Source organism: Protopterus annectens, chromosome 8.part0 (genome assembly GCF_019279795.1).
Source record: "Protopterus annectens isolate FY-2018-M chromosome 8.part0, PAN1.0, whole genome shotgun sequence".
In the NCBI taxonomy this organism is placed as follows: domain Eukaryota; kingdom Metazoa; phylum Chordata; order Ceratodontiformes; family Protopteridae; genus Protopterus; species Protopterus annectens.
In genome coordinates, this window is record NC_056741.1 from 1,989,387,938 (window position 1) to 1,989,405,794 (window position 17,857).

A 17,857-nucleotide genomic window follows, 5' to 3' on the forward strand; every position below is an offset into this window, starting at 1 on the left:
TCTGATAAAGTTTTATCCACTTGCAAGTTGTGCTTTCAACTCCTCATGTGATGAACTATACAGTTTGAAATCATACATAAAACGACGATGAGAAGCCTTAATGCTTGGCTGTCTTCTGAGTGCCAAATTGTAACCATGCCCTAATCTGTTGAGTAGACAGCTTAATAGGTTAAGGGCAATTCAAAAGAGCAGTGGTGACAGTCACCCTGGAATAATCCCCTCTGAATTTTTATCCCTGGGTTAATAATTTTTCCTTTATCATGTCTTAGCTGCAAAGTGGTTTGCCACTGTTTCACTTATGGTTACTGTAATGTAACTGATCAGTGTAGAGTGTATTCTTCTACATCTGTAAGCATTCCTTTATCCATGAATGTGGAATGCAGTCAAATGATTTTTTTGTAATCTATACATGGCATACTTAAGATTCTTCTCCTTTTTACAATTCTCTATTATGACTTTATTTAACAACAAATGATCCTATATTAGCATTTTGTTCTATTGCCATGATTGAGTTTTCTTCTAAATGACTATAAACTCTGTCAGCATCAATTCCATTATATACTTTACACATTACTGGAAGGCAAGTTATTCGTCTGTACTTCTTAGTATAGCTTGCAGGTTTCACTCGTAAGGAAGAACATTGCTTTTTCTGTTGTTAACCAAATTAGTGTCTGTTTGGAATATGTGTACAAGCAGTTCTTACTCAGGGCTAAATTTTGTATAAATATGTTAATAATTTTAGCCAGAAGTTAGGTGCTGCAGCTGGGCTTGTGGTTTTCCACTTAGGAGCTTTTCTTAATTTTGTTTCAGTTTCTCCAGCCATTACTTCTTCCCGTTTCATATTCTGTACATTTGAACTTCTGTTTGTTTTACTTCTATCCATTCAGCATCTTTATGTTCCACAGGGTCTTCATAGACATTTCTCCAAAATGTTTACATTTCTTCTTTTTTGGTGGTGTTTCTATTACTTTTGCTTTGTTTCTCAATTCCTATAAAATTGTTTGGGTCATCAATGAATTGCTAATTTTGCACTTTTCCTTTATATTTATCCGCATATCTTTTTCAGGTTTTCTGCCTGTCTGCTCTAACTGGGTGTATTGCTTTTATCTCGTCTAAATATTTTGTTGATCTGTTCCCTCTTCTTTCTTTGTTCTTGTAACAGTGACACTTCTTGTCTCAATAGCTTTACTGTTTTCTCTATTTGAGTCTTGATTATTATATTCATCTGTTTGATCAGACCAATAACATTTTGGGTCTTATTGACTTTCTGTAATGTATTTCTTCCATCGATCTTAATATGTTTACCCATCTTTATTAAAATCAATAAACTCTTCCCTTAGATCATTTTCTTCTAAACTTCAGCTGCATCCTCCATCATCTGTTGCTCTTTCTTATGGGAACTCACTGGCCTTTCACTCCATCATAATGACTGCATCAAGAGTTACCACTGTTTCCTGCTCCTTCCCTCGCTGTGCAACTCCAACAGAACTTTTACACTGGTTTTCTACTGAAGGCTCCAGAGCATCTTCATGTGAAAAGTAATAAGATGTTTCCCAATACACTTTTTTCTCCTTAATTTGGGGACTCATTATTCCACCATGCTGTGAAATTACCTGGGTTGGATTTTCTACACTAAATCTTTCACTTCTTAGGTAATCCATAACTTCAGTTTCTATTTCTTTAAGTTCTCAACTACTAATCCTCTTTTCTACTTTCCCCCCTTTGTTTTCTTATTTTTTGTAATGGGAAATGTTCCACATCTGGATCTTTTGACTGTACTTCCTTTCAAATATAGTTGGCACTGCTTTTTGTATTGATTTGTTTTGCTTTCTCTTTTGCATAAATATTGCACCATATTGAATCTCTTTCCTATGTCATTATTTCTTCTTCTTCAGATGTCTCCAGCTACCACCTGCTTCTCCTTATTTTGGGGACTCACTGTTCCATCATGCTGTAACGTACACTATGTTAGACCTTTCTACACTAAATTCTTCATTTTGTAGGTATTCCATAACTTCAGCTTTTATTTAACTTCTGTTTTAATAATTTTCTGTTTTATGTTCCACCTTTATCTTATTTTTTGTACTATAAAATGTCCCACATCTGGATGTCCTGGCCTTTATTTCTCTTTGAATATCTTTAAAACTGCTTATTTTGTATTGGTTTGGCTCTCTCCTTTGCATAAACATTGCACCATATCAGATCTCTCTCTCTCTCTTTCCCATGTCCATGTTACTTTTTTTCATATCTTTCAAAAATCTACAGGTTTTCTTCTTTATTTTCAGACTTCCTCTGTCGCTTGTTTTTACAAGTGGCCCAAAGTTTCTTTGTCTATATAATGTTTTTCATGGATCTGTTACATTACTCTACACACATTTACATTTGAAGCTTTTGACAGTTTTTCTTGTGCAAGTATTTTTCTTTGCTCCAACGTCTCTCTCAATCTTTTTGAATGTTTTCTATCTGGAAGTTCTGAGCTTCTTGCATAGTAACAATATATAATTTCTTCCTTATCCTCAACAGTCCACACTATAATTTTATGGCTCTTTTTTGACCTGTCAGTTTTTTGTGGACTACTACGTCCTTCTAAAACAGGGGGCCATCCTCCTCCTGACCCTGGCCTGACCCCGTTGTAGTAATCTTCTTTGTCTTGAGAGTTCTGTACTGTTATTTTTTCCAGTCTCGTCACCAGTGCGCATACCAGGATTGGGTACTTTTTTATCCTATGACTTGTGCACCAAGTGGTCTTTTTTATTTTTAACCTACCTCTATCCACGATATATCAGTCTATACATCAATGTTGCCCTGGTGAGATTTTGTAAAGACAGAGTCCACAACAAGAAGGTACTCACCAAGAGTTAAGGATAAGTCAAACGCAGAAATACTACTCACCTTTTCTTCTGATTTTATCATCTCTCCATCTGGACCCCTGGCTGTTAACATTAAGGGATAAGATATGTTTATAAAATCTTTTACATTTCACACACCTTGTGCTCTCGTGGAATCCTCCAAAGACAATTAATTGTCTCTTGAATGCCACCATGCGATGCCCACTTCTTCCGGAGGGACCACCAGCAGCACTGTGGAGCAAAAAAGCACACAATTACAAAGGACCCCACTCACATGAACATCAGTGAACTTCTATTAATTAATTAATTGACTAGGTAGCCTATCCCACATTCACTTTTCAGTTAAGACCCAGTCACAACATAAATGAAGTAAAAAGTTTCACAAGTAACAGGAACTGCGCAAAGTAAGACAATAAATGTTAGTAAATAAGGCAAGATTTGATAAAACAGCATGGAAAAACAGACTTTGCGCAGAAAACTACATCTGAGAAAAATATACAATTAGACTCTAAACAATGCAGCCTACATTATCTAGTAAAATGACTGTTCAACAAATGTCATATGGTATAAATGGCAGCTGAGAAGCAAGTTCATAGCTCATAGATAATTACTAGGATAGCTGCCTTTTTTGGGCCATTTCAGGCCTAGCCAAATTCTAAAGGGTACGAATCAAACCCTGCATCTTGTAACTGTGAGGTAGAGAGTTTAACCATTATGCCAACTTCCAACCCCAGTTCTAGTCTGCTTCCTACACATATCTGGGCAAAGTAAAGAATGGTGAAATGGACATACACTGTCACACACTAATAACTCCTTGGTCTCCACCAGTTAGCTTAAGTTGATTCTCCATCCCCAAGCAGTCCTCAGATGTGGTAAAGTCTGACAAAGGTTTCTGTCTAGGTAGGAGGTAAACCTACAAACTGCCGTCATATAACTAGTAACAAATACCTCTCTCTTTTATGAACCATCTTAGGGCAACATGTGCAGTGGAAAAAGCAACAGCTCTAAGACTGAACCCTCTGGCACAAAAGAAAACTATCAGAAAAACTAATCCTACAAATCACAGTCTGTGAAACACTCAAGATTTAAGAGGCATACCAATCAAGCATGATACCAGTGAGGCCACAATGACCTCAAGACACTCAACTGGGATGCCATAATCGATGATAAACACCACCAAGAAACCAATATCCAACTTCACCTTTGATCTCTGATCATCAGGAGGTCACTACCGTGCCTGGATCTAACATAAACTGATGAAGTTGTAGTAAGTTATGGAATGTTGCACAGGAACACATCTGTGCGCAAACTATTTTCTTTATAATCTTACATATAATGAGTTTCACAGCCAAGAGAATTTTTGCTAATGGAAGCAACCAAAGTCTCTATTGATGCAGATGGACAAACACCCATCCTCAAAGAGGCTTAAACAATCTGGAAAATAACTGGCCCTAGTGAATCAAGGCAAGATTTAACACAAATGAACTAGGATCCAGCCCTCAAGTAGGGCACAAAGAAAAAAAAACACATGTATTACTTCATTACAGCTGATACAGCCACATTCTACCCTGGGAAAATCAAAAATCTGACATGTCAAGATCTAATCCCTAGCAATGCACTACAGCTGCACTATGAAGAAGGAATGGCCTTGTGTGTGTGTGTGTGTGTGTGTGTGTGTGTGTGTGTGTGTGTGTGTGTGTGTGTGTGTGGTAAGGCAGGGTGGGCTACAAAGCCTTTCCACCACTCAAAAGATGCAGCATAAGTCTTAATGAACAACAAAATGTCTTCATTCCTGAGATCTAATTGATAAGCAGCATAATTAATGAACATTCAAAGTCTATTTTTGAGCGAAACATCCTTTTCCAATGTTAGTAAAACAAGAAGTTATGTACTCACCATAACGTTTGATGTATGTAGTCCATCTCGCCTCACATTATTACTCGCGGGTTCAGAGCCAAATATCGGCTCCGACTCGGCCAACTTTTATTTACTAGCTCGAAGTCTCCCATTGGCTGGGCCAAGCAGGTATCCCATGTTGCACTGCTCCATAACCCCAGATCTAGTTTTCTGCAAATCCAACAATGACACCTCATGCATAACAACAATCCAATAAGGTAGAACACTATCAAGGGGAATAAGAAAAACAAACTACCATTGAAGGGTACTCTAGCACCAATCCCAACCTCCAGATCCTCCAGGAAGGGGGCAGGTGAGATGGACTACATACATCGAACGTTATGGTGAGTACATAACTTCTTGATGTTATGTAGTCCAATCTTGCCTACATTCTTACTCGTGGGACAGCGTCCACAGCACCTCTATCCTGGGAGGCTCAAAGGAAGATACTCCTGAGAACTGTGGAACCAAAGGAAGCCCGGCCAGTTTGTAATGAGTAATAAAGGTGTGCGGGAAGCCGTGGCTGCAGCACAAATATCATCCAAAGATAGTCTGGCATGGTACGCCATAGACGCAGAAACAGCCCTAGTAGAGTGAGCCTTGATGGGAAACGGTAGATTTTTTTCCCGCTGAAGAATAAATAAAGGAAATACAATTCGAAATCCATCTGGAAATGGTAACCTTGGAAATAGGGGAACCCGCTCTATTTTCTGAAAAGGCAACAAACAATTGGTCAGATTTTCGTAGGTGTTTGGTCCTGTGTAGATAGAATCGTAATTGTCTGTGCACATCCAGTTAATGAAATCTAAACTCTGCCTTGTTCGAGAATTGAGGGAAGAACACTGGCAGCTCAACAGACTGATTGAGATTAACAGAGATGTTACTTTGGGAAGAAAGGACGGATTAGGTCTAAGAAAAACTCTGTCCTTATGAAAAATTAAATACGGGGGGTTGATGGAGAGAGCTTGAATCTCTGACACCCGTCTGGCTGATGTGATGGCTATTAGGAAAGCTGTCTTCCAGGACAAAAACTTTAACTCACAGGTGGCAGAGGTGGGGAAGTAAGGGCTTGCAAAACAAAGTTTAGATCCCAGGGCATGATAGGTTCTGACACAGGAGGCCGGAGTAATAAGGTGCCCTTTAGAAAGGCCTTACAGAGTTTATGGGCCATAAGGGAAGGCTCATAGGAGGTATGAAAGTTTGAAATAGCCGCCAGCTGGACTTTAGCCCTGCTGAAGGAGCAGGGACAAGAAATCCAAAACAGCAGCAATTGGGGCTGTGTAAGGGTCAATTCCTTGGACATAAGCCCAAATAGAGAATCTCTTCCATTTGCTGGAATAAATCTTCTTAGTCGAAGACTTATGAGAAGAGGATAAAATGTGCACCACCTCAAGTGAAAAACGATGAAGTCTGACTAACGATGGAAGTGGAGTAGCCAGGCTGTCAACCTGAGAGTCCGCAGGGAGGGATGGAACTGTCCCGACATGTGTGTCAGTAGGTCTGGTACTGGGTCCAGAATCCAAGGACTGTCCACAGCGAATGGATGGAGAAAGAAGAACCAGACCTGGCGAGGCCAGTGTGGGGCAATTAGAATCATCTTGCTTCCCAAGGATATGGCTTTCTGAATCACTCTTGGTAACAGAGTAAATGGAGGGAAAGCACAGAGCAGACCGGGATCAGGGTGAAGTAGTTGCTGCATTTGGCATTGAGGGGATTGGCATAAAGATCGCAGCAAGGCACCTGCTGAAAATCTGTTGTTCAGGGACCACTGCATCAGAATAGTTCTGCTCAGCCTGTCTGCTATCACATTGGCCTTTAAACCATTGGGAAGACACTGCCCACTGCCACACAGATCTGGTTCCTCCTTGTTTGTTTAGATACTACACAACGGACATGTTGTCCCCAGAGAGCTCTGAAGTGCCCGCAACGCCAGTAACACCGCTGTCATCTCTAAGACATTGATGTGCAGATGTACCTCGTGATCTTGCCACGTGCCATGGACCGTCCTGCCAAGATAATGCCCCCCCACCCCCATCTGGGAGGCGTCCGTGGTCACCGTGGTGACAGGTGACGGTGGAACAAATGGTTTCCCCTTGTCCAGATTGGTGGAGCACAGCCACCAACCGAGATCCTGTTTGCATCGGTCCGTGAGTAGGATCTGGTGGGAAAGGGGGAGTTTTTGGAGAGACCATTGGGCAAAAAGAAGCCATTGAAGAAGCCTCATGTGTAATCTCGCTAGAGGCACTAACATAATGGTAGCTGCCATGGTGCCCAGAAGCTGAAGAACCCATCTCGCCTGTACTTTCCTGAGGGGTAATAAAGCGTGAACCTGATTCTGTAATACTCTGATCCTGTTGTGCGGCAAGAAGGCCCGCATTTGAACAGTGTCTAGCTCTGCGCCTATTAACGTGACACGCTGTGAGGGCAGCAAGGCAGATTTTTCCCAGTTCAATGTTATTCCTAGTCGCTGACAGAGGGTAATGGTAGCATCCCTGGCACGGATGAGTAGATGCCTGGTGTGGGTGGTGAGGAGCCAGTCGTCCAGGTACAGAAACACTTGGAATCCTTGACATCTCAGGTGAGCTGTCACCACCGCCAAACACATGGTGAACACACTGGCGGCTGTGGTGAGACCAAAGGGCAGGGCACAAAACTGAAATGACTGGGTGACTCCTGGATGCCCTGTCCATTTTGATATGATAGTAAGCATCCTTGAGGTCAATGGAGCACATCCATATTTCTTTTTCCATCAACGGAAAAATGGACTGAAGGGTGACCATTCGGAACTTGGACTTCAGAACGTAGTGGTTTAATCTGCTGAGATCTAGAATGGGTCTCAGGTAAAAGAGTCTTGAGTAAGTCCCTAATCCGATTTGGTCTGAGGGGACAGGCTGGATGACTCCCTTCTTTAGCAGCTTTGAAACCTCTAATGCTGCGTGATCCCTTTGACTGGGTGGAACGTCCGGGATTTTCCTGACTGGAGGGGGGTCTGATGAAAAAGGGATGGCATAACCTCCAGAAACTATTCGTAGTACCCATCGATCCTGGGTGATGCTTTCCCAGGCTTCCCGACTGGCTCCAGAATAGCACAGTTGGGCAACACATCAGGAACGATGGTAGGAAGAACCGCGAAAGGAATCATGATCTCCCAAGTTGCGGGGGCCTCCTTTGCCTCTAGGGCAGTGTCTTTCAGAATAACCTCCCCCTCCTCTGCCTCTGGAGGGGAACTCACCTTATGCGGCCGGGAAAAACTTTTGCGATTTGTTGAACCACATCTTCTCTTCCCTCTGAGCCTTGGGGTAAGGCCTCAAGAGGAGGGAAAAACAGCCCCTACGGCAGACAGGGTCTTTCCCTCTTGCTCGCATCTGGTGAGGGTGTCTTTCACTTGATCCCAAAGAGCGAGGACCCATCAAAAGGAGCGTCAGTGAAGGAAGACTTGAACGCCTCCGCAAAATGACACAGGCGCATCCAGGCTTGCCTCCTGAGGGCTACTCCCGAACTGGCTGCCCTACTATATGAGCCTCATGGATGAGTTGACAACAGAATTGAGGGTAGACACATGGGCATTAACCATGTGCACTAACGCCTCAGGTATGTTACCTGCTAGAGTATCTCCTAACTCCTTGAGGAGATCTCTCTAGAGCCGAGTAAAATGACAGAGGTAGTTCAGTGACTGTAGGGTGAAGGTTGCTGATGAGATGGTATGCTTCCCGTACCGGTCCATGCTCCTAGACTCCTTGTTAGGAGGATGGATGGAGGAAGAAGACTCGGCTACTTCCTGCTGTGTGGCCGCCACCACCACCATGGCATCTACAGAAACCCCTTGGGACAGAAAGTCTTTCCCCGGGGGGGGGGACTTATTGGGCCTTCTGGGTACAGGTTCCACCAAATCAGGATTCTCCCACACCCTTGGACAAATTAAATCCAAGAGCTCGTCGAAGGGTGGAGACACCCAGGAGGCAGAGGGTTGAGCACCAAAGGCCTTGAAGAATACCGAATCCTCCTCAGAGGGGGTTTTGGACAGCCAGTCGCCTCTCTCTCTCTCAATATCTCCAGGATGCCTGAGAAAGAGACGTCATCAGAGGATGACTTGGGGGACCCCTCTGACTCCTCGAGGTCAGTATCAGAAGTGAGAGACTCGTCCTGGGAGTTTATGTGCTTCCGCTTGCACAACTTCTTTCTAGGGTCTCTTCAGGCACAGACTCTGAGGGGCCCTCAGAAAGTTGGGGACCGCACATGGGGGTATCCCCAGACCTCTGGGCTCCACCATCTACAGATATGGGGACGTCACAGACTCTCGCCGGGGTGGAAGGGAACGGAATGACCAATCCGGGTAATGTAACTGACGATCTGGCCAGTGCGCTCTGCATGGCCTCGAAGGCGGGTTCCCCCACATCCGAGGACCAACCGGCCTCCGAGGCCATGACTGGGGTCGGGGTCCCCCGAGCCGATGTGCGCCCGACTGAGGAAACTCGAGTGCCGAAACCTGTGGACGGAGCCGACGTCAGCACCGATAAACCCTTGAGGGGTATCGGAGCCAGCACAGGAACATCACTCGGAGTGGAGCACTCCGGCTCCGAAGACAAGGAAGTGCTCGGAGGAACCATTGACACAAGCATCGTGACGGGCTCCGGAGCCGACTGGGTCGGAGCCGAGAATAATTTTGCCAACACTGGCAACTGCAGGAGCCTCTGTACCACCCTATCAACATCCAAATCAGAAATCCTGGAGGATTTGGAGGACAGGGAGGGAGATTGGGATCACCTCTCAGGAGAACCATGCCTAACACTGGGCGACCGGCTCCGAATGGTTTCCAGTAAAATAGGAGCTGATGCCGATTCCAGTACTACAGATACCTCCTGCGGCCCCGAGGACAGAGGAGCCGAGGAGGTACAGTCAAGTTTAGAGATTTTCTCCGGGGGCTCAGAGGAGACAGATGGATCCGGAGATCTCTTCTTCGCCTTTGAAGCTTTAGACTTGGACTGAGAACTAGAAGTCAAGTCTAAAGACTCCTCAAATGAAGGCTTTAGGAGTCCCTTCAATATTAGTTTATTTTTCCTCTCCTGGAGCACCCTCGGACTGAAGGCATGACAGAAGCTACAAGACTCTTGCAAATGAATTGCTCCTATGCAGTAAACACATACGGAATGACCATCCGTAATGGACATTTTGTAACTACACTTGGAACATTTTTTAAAACCGGAAGGTTTATGGTCCTTCTGATCCTTAGACATCTTGCACAAGCAGACCACTGAAAACAAACTAGCCGGAAAAAACAGCAAAGGTGTGAAAACTACTGATCAGACTACACAAAGGCAACCAAAGAACCTCCAAGTAAAACGGTTCTTTGGTAACTCACAACACACTATCTGCAAAAAGGAAATGGAACTCTACACAGAAAGGAGGACTAGGTCCTCTAAGTAAAATGGGCCTAGCCCACCAGAACAGTTAGGGATACCAACTACACAAACAAAAAACACTGCAAACAAGCAACAAGAAGAATAGCTATTAAAATACCTTTTGTGGCTGAACAACTCAAGAGAAATTGAAAAAAGATCTGGGGTTATGCAGCAGTGCAGCATGGGATACCTGCTTGGTCCAGCCAATGTCAGACTTCGAGCTAGTAAATTAAGAATGTAAAGATTGGACTACATAACATCTGACATTCCAATCTATGCAACAGATGGAGTTCATGATTACACCATCGCTTCTGATAAGCAGTAGATCAAGGATATACATACACTACAGACTTGTAACTGCCACCCTGCTACAGGCTGCAACAAATGAATCTGGGTATTCAGCAATACCCTAACTCAGGAACTTATCCAAGATGGGCACTAAAATACTTACCATCAACATGTTTTAAACTGAGTCTCAGTGGTAACAACCTTAACCAAAGCCCAGACTTCCAAATAAACTAAGAGTTCGACATACAGTTCACAAACTCATCACTGACCCACACATTAAAAATCCAAAGGCAAGCCACTGAGGGGATCTATGCACACGTTTGCTGAAGTGATCTGTAAATTTCTGTAGAAATGCTCTTAAGTACCAGAAGGACAATAAATTAGGAGAAATCTGAAAGTTCCTCCTTCCAGAAGCCATACTCAAAAGTGTTGGGGCAACCAGCATCTATCTGATTCACTTCAAGACACGAGTTGCAACAGATAGTCATTTCAATATGAATAATGCCCTGCATCAGACTGCAAATAACTGAGGCCTAGTGGAATCGCTACTGCAATATGTAGCATGCTACTTCCATCTAAGTCTAGATGATGAATACAAACTGACCACATGAAGCAAGTCTGAAATAATAACAGGTTTGCAAAAGGTGGAATCAATCTGGTGATACATAAATAAGCCCCAGTAATTAAAGTCTGAGAAAAGCAGGTCTTGCTCAAAGGTAGAAAGCAGAAATCTGGCACAGACTGCTTTTTCTGGCAAAATTCTAAGTTTTGAGAAACATAATCTATACACTTTTTTATATACTACAAATAATGCCTTTTGGCCCACTCATGACTGAAAAAGGTCCAAGGATCAGTCCACCCAACAGGATCATAAACAAAAAAATCAGGTAGTTCGGAATCAGTGTGTTTAGATAAAAATAAATACTCTGATAACACTACTGAATGTTTCATTTAAATACAGAAAAAGCAGCAGTCAAAATTGACATCATCCAATGTACAATCCAGTCAGCAATCGCTTCTGCAAGTCATAAGACATTAAAAATAGCAAGAAAACAAGCAGTAGGGGGCTTTAATGATTTTTCAATGCTAAGTCAGTACCCAAGCTTTTTGCTCACAACTTCACCCCTTGTAAAACTAAGGGGGATCTGAGCAGTGTCTCTATTTTCTGCTGCTCGTCAAATGCATGGTACTTCGTTCCACAGAAATGTAGATACAGTAGATGTATTAGATGGAAACGTGGAAGTGAGTACACTCCTGCCTTGACACAACTAAGTATCACATCTGGGGTCAGAAGAAAAAAAAATCGTAATAATACATGAAACCTGTCTCACAGGAATGAGCTAGGATGGGTTCACAAACACTCTTCTTCATAGGCTGACCCTGCCCAACATTTTGTATTTTATGTGAGGAGTGCAGTATGCTCATAACAAGACAAGGAAAACCACTGGAAGGTGGATATCCAAACATGAATAAAACTCTTTAGAAGAACATAATCCACATGCAGGAAAAAAAAATTTCAAATAAAAATACTAATTACTTGGACATAGCAGTACGTAAAGAAACAATCGGGGACTACTGAGAAAGTTCTTCAAAGGCATAAGAATACCATCTAATGAAAAGGAAGGAATAAAGGCATACAAGGTGTTTACCACAAGTACATAGTGCTTCTGTTTCAAGAATGGGAGGGGGGGGGTTCAAGAGGGCAGTAACAACAATATGTCTGTGGCCCACACACTCACTACTGAGTAGCCATACTGATGCACAGATTCTCACTAGACTTTTACAATGATGTCTAAATTCCAATTTATCAAGAAGGAATTTAAAAAGCTAACTAGCTAGCTTCCTATGACTTGAAGAAAGGGATGCTGATTATACCAGAGTTGATATTAAATACACCTGACATCCATAAATACTGCCTGCCTCTAAAAATTTCAGTCTTTAAAATCTGCTGAGTTTCGCCACTAAAATGGCTACCAAATCTCTTGAACCAATACGTATTTTGGGATCTAGGGCAGCACAGTGGTGCAGCAGACAGTGTTGTCGCCTCACAGCAAGAGGTCCCCAGGTTCAATTCTTGGCTGGGATGCCTTCTGTGCGGAGTCTGCATGTCCTCCCTGTGTTCAGGTGGGTTTCCTTCGGGTGGTCCGGTTTCCTCCATATTTAAAAGACATGCAGTAGCTGGACTGAACACTGTAAATTGGCCATACGTATGAGTGAGTGGTATGGAAGACAAGCCGTGGCAGGGTAAACCACCCGGCGGTGTAAACATTGGCTCTATATGATTGTCACTGTTGAAATGACACCCCAACCCCATGTGCAAAAATGGGAAAAAAGGGTTCTGTATGGGTGTTTTTTGGATCTAATAGTAAACAGTAGATGCTCCGCAACACTGTCTAGTCTAGTCTTCTACTTTGCTTTACAGTTCTTTAAAATACTATAAATTAATGATTGTAACTAAATTACTATAAACTATGATTTAAAACCTGCATCATCAATAACTAGTTAGACTATCATTTTATTCACAATATTAAATCCTTGAGCAAAAGGCACTGGTAGGTGAGATAATACATGTAAGTCATGTACTGGCTCAACAGACAGTAAAACATCATGAACAGAGGATTTTTGGCACCATGAAGCAAAATGTTTTGCAGGCATTTCTTTTCTTTTCCTTTTTAAGGGAAATAGGTCTCTCAATACATTACTAGGTAGGTTTTGAGGTGTTGCTCAATGCTTTACAAATGTAACTAGATTTAGACTTTCTACCAAACTAATTCATTTGTTTCTAGATTTTCCTTATGTATGTTTATCAGCATGGAGTCTTCTTCTCCCCGAAGCTAGTCACTGCGCAGGGGAGTGAGGCTCTAAATGAATTATAAAAAGCAAGATTTTTTTTTCTTCAAGGCATTCTGAAAAATGGCATGTTCATACCCAGCACCCCAAGAACACTCTTCCTGTTGGCATCATAGTCTCACAGCAACTAAGTTTGTGGGATACAAATCCTAACATCTCAAGGAGTTATGCTGTTCAAAATGAGATGCACCAGACTGCAGGCTACAAATGAGAATGAAAAAGAGGAACAAAAAGATAGGACTTTGGAATCTTGAGCATATTACTAGCAAAAGTCAAAGATAGAGGACATGAGGATGGCACAATGGCATAGCAGATAGTGTTGTCACCTCACAGCAAGAGGTTCTCTGGTTTGATTCTCAGCTGGGGGTGTCTTGGGTGTTGAGTCTGTATGACTTCCTTGTGTTCATGTAAGTTTTCTCCAGGTGCTCCAGTTTCTTACCACATTTTAAAGTCATGCATTAGGTGGACTGGACACTATAAATTGACCACAGGTGTGAGTATGCATGCATGTGGGTGGTATGGAAGAACTACTGCATGGCTAGCCATCCAGTGCCATGAACCTTCTTTGGCTGTAGATGATCATCACGTTGAAGTGACAGCCCAACCTCATGTGGAATATGGGAAAAAAAGTTTCTGAATGGATGGATGGATGATGGATGGATGGGTTGACATGAGGCAAAAGATGAAATCTAGAAATAAGGTCTAGCAGGTAACAGTACAGCAGCAGAGGGACTACTAATAACAAAGCTGCAACTGTGATACCCCTTTATGATTAGTATGGTACAACTACTGACACACTAAAAGCTACCTGGCACTTTCAGCAACACAAGTGAGTAACAGCACAGAATAGTAGGTATTCAGGAGTTTCATTATGCACTGGGAGTTGAGTAAAACTAAGCACTACCTAAGCACTTCTTTTCTTCTAGTCTGTTCTTGACACTGTAAGCCAAAAACAGACTTCTGAAAAGGTATTTATTTTTTACTATATAAGCTTACACTTAATGTTTTCCATTTATTTTTTATGTTTGCTATTTTCAGAGTGGAGCACCGCTACATCCTATTTGCAGGATTTCGAATCCCTGACACCCACAACACTTAAGAAACAACAGCCGGAGACTGGAGATTGCCAGGGAAAAAGGAAATCTACTTTCCCTATTTCTTAGGGCAGTGGATCCTCACAGTCATAATACAGTAATAGGATGTGGGACTGTAAGTTGCTACTACCTCCTTGCAAAAATACTGTTTTGTAGCACTTTTCTTTATTTTATGATATTCACTAATCAGCAAAATGCAAGGTATTCAAACAAAAATATTCTGAATTGCATCCCTTACCCTCATACTTGGAGCATAATTCTGAATCTATGCAAATGCCCTCACCACAAATGCCTCAAAAAATAACAATGACAGCTAGAAGGGTGAGCCAATTAAAGTGATGGATAGAGCACAACAGTTTGCTAAAATCGACTCAAAAAAAGGTGAAAAGACACCATCTCTCTTGTACCTTAAAGATGCACAGATATGGTATGTTGCTGAGTTAATATAGTAACAGCAACTAATATTATGTGAACAGCCAACCAGTATGTAATGCAGTGAAAAGATGTAAGTTTCTTAAACACTTAATTCTCCAAAAGACCTCCAAGTACGTTTGTATTAAGTTTACGAGCTGGACACTTCTGAACCTGAGTGTGTGCAAACAGATGTCCAAAACTGGCTTGAGAAATCCTGGAATGCTTTCATGCATAATTTCTGAAAAATGCCTTTACAAAAATGGAATGTGATGTGAACAGTTTTATAAACAAATACAAATGTCCACAATAATTAATGTGCCAACGTACCGAAGCTTTCAGTGCTCAGTAATGTACTTTTTTTTCCAAATCGGTGGAAAAAATATAACAAATAGCCATGACAAGTTATGTGATGTCCATTTCTAATTCAGCACTGATGCTGAAATGTTAAACATTTCCTTTGCTACATAATAAAACAACATGACCATTACCAACATATTTCTAGCATGAGGCAGTAATGTTCCTTTCCTAACTTAAAAGAAGAAACTTACCACATACTTTATTGATTTTAAATCTGGATTTTTGGATATGTACCAGAAGCAAATAGGATATGAAAAACAAAATGGAAAAAATCTTGAACTCTCTTTCAGTAAATTAACATTTATGACCCATAATGTATCTGCTTTGTTCACCAGGGTACACAACTTATTTGTGTTTTATGAGTCACAGTAATTCTGACCAATGTCTTTAAGCTACAGTTTATAAAATCATATACTGATGTATCAGGCAGAGCATTAAAGGAGAACTACACCCAAAAACTGAAAAAAAAACAGGTTTTACAGCAAATCTTGAACTTTTCTGCTTTATTATTTTCTAATTTGTTATACCCCAAAATGATCTGAAGGAGGCTGCCATGGCTAGCATGATTTTGTTTTACAATCAGTGCCTTTGTCTTCCTGATGTCATGTTAGAAGGACAGAGAAAAAAAATCCTTATGATGAAGGGATTTACTGTGGTTCTCTCTCTTATCAGCTTACAGAAACTCTGTGACTTCACTGTCAGCATCAATCCACATTTATCATGTTTCCTTTAATTTTCATTAGTGGCCATTTCTGATACAGCATTTCAATGAATGTTTGAACTACAGTCTTGAAAACGTAGTTGAGTTAATTGTATACTTCTAAGTAACAATTGTGGTTCAGTGTTCAAATGTGAGAAAACAGACACTGTGGCTAAACAAGTGTTACTTGGAGACTGTGTTGCATTCACAGTTTTTAATACTGTTCAGTGTTCAAATGTGCAAAAACTGACACTGTGACTAAACAAGTGTTACTTGGAGACTGTTTGTGTTGCATTCACAGTTTTTAATACTGTAGCTAGAATTAGAATCGTATTCAGGTAAATCTTCCTTCTTTCCCCACCTCACTGACTTGTCTTAACAAAACAGTGCATGCAATTCAAAAAGGCTTTAAAAATACCAGAAGAAATATTCACTTTTACAGAAATTACAGTGTAGAAAATATGCAAAATCAAATACTGACAAAGCATGAAGAGTTGGATGAACATAGCTGCTTTCTTTCTTTCTGGTTGTTCTTCTTTCGGCTTTTCCCGGTTAGGGGTCGCCACAGTGGAACGTCGGTCCGTTAATGATTGGCAGTTGATTTTTACGGTGCCGAGGTGCCAGCCCGACTCCCAATATTCAACGAAGGCACGCCCATTCACACATGTCTTTCGAATGCCACTCGACCACGGGGAGGACATGCAGACTCCAAACAGAAGGTGCTCCAGCCGAGAATCGAACGGGAGAACCTCTTGCTGTGAGGCGACAATGCTACCGCTGCACAACTACTCACTGTTTTTTATTAAAGGGAAAGATACTTCGGAAAACTAAGCTTGAAAGCCCTGCCTTTGCTCAGACTCCAGGTTACACTATTTATCTGAGGTGTGATGCTGGCAATCTGTAACAGTAAGGTACATGAAATGTTACTGTTTAAGTGCCATTGTTTTCTGGCTCTGTAGTTAGGATAAATGACCTAACCTCCAGACGAAATCCAAGGCATCCCTTGAAATCTACATAAAAATAAGTGTTTTTATTCACTGCACTTTTAAACTGTATATTACTGCACTGCCACCTATTTTTAACTGTTTTAGCCATTTTAACTGTTTTGTTGTTTCACTATTTCAACTGTTTGCTGTTTGAGACTGTTTTTTCTGCACTTTGTATTTTCTAGTACTCACGTATTTTATAGCACAGGCGAGATTCAGATTTGCTGAATCTAGACTGTTTGGCATTATCTGTGCACTAAAACCAGCCCATCTTACATCAAGAGGGCACACTTCACCCCTGTGGCAGAAGAGTGTAGCAAAGGACCCATCTGAGTTGGAGACTGTTGGAACAAGTCTAAGTATTGAGCATTTCCATTGGACAGCTTGTCTGAAGATTGCTTAATGTGTTTTAAAAAAAGAGTTCACAGGATTGCTACATAAGCCCCGCATTTGTGCTGGTTTGTGCCTGTTTTAACACAGCTCCACAGAGTTTGGTGACCAGCCACTGCTCTACTATCTTTATCTAAGCAATCTGAGGCATCTGTTAACATGTAGCACACCTTCATGCAGCACCACACAGTGGAGGTAATCAGTGACGAAGACTACCTCAGCTGGACTTTCTGAAGCATTTGTCAATTTAACTGAAATCTCCTAATCCCTAACAGTCTCATACCCCTTGACAGTCCCATTAGTATAGACCCAACATTAAGCCCCCAATTAAACCACATCCTTCCTGATTAAGATAAGCAAATTTATACCTAGTATTATGGATGGTCAATTCTCCTCCACTTCTCCTGCCAGACTGATTGACATGGGTATTCTGAGGTAGAGTAGCAACTGCTTCATGTACACTGACAACCCACTACTCCTAAAGCACTGAAGCTCAGTTTATGGGAGATGCATATACACTAAGAATTTGGAATCCTTGCTCTCTTGTTCACAGAACAGTGACACTGAACAGGTTGTCAGTCTACATACTACAACTCCTGCACAAACCATGCTCTCAACACATAAACCATCATAT

The 17,857-nt window shown here is 41.7% G+C and overlaps 1 protein-coding gene across 1 annotated transcript in view; it reads right to left on the reverse strand.

Annotated features, from left to right (window-relative positions):
• KLHDC4 (kelch domain containing 4) overlaps positions 1–17,857 on the reverse strand; it is a 406,967-nt gene that overhangs the window by 177,966 nt on the left and 211,144 nt on the right. The window contains exon 6 of the mRNA XM_044081531.1: positions 2,988–3,080. Coding sequence (XP_043937466.1) covers positions 2,988–3,080 — 93 coding nt within the window. The remainder of the gene's footprint in view (positions 1–2,987; positions 3,081–17,857) is intronic.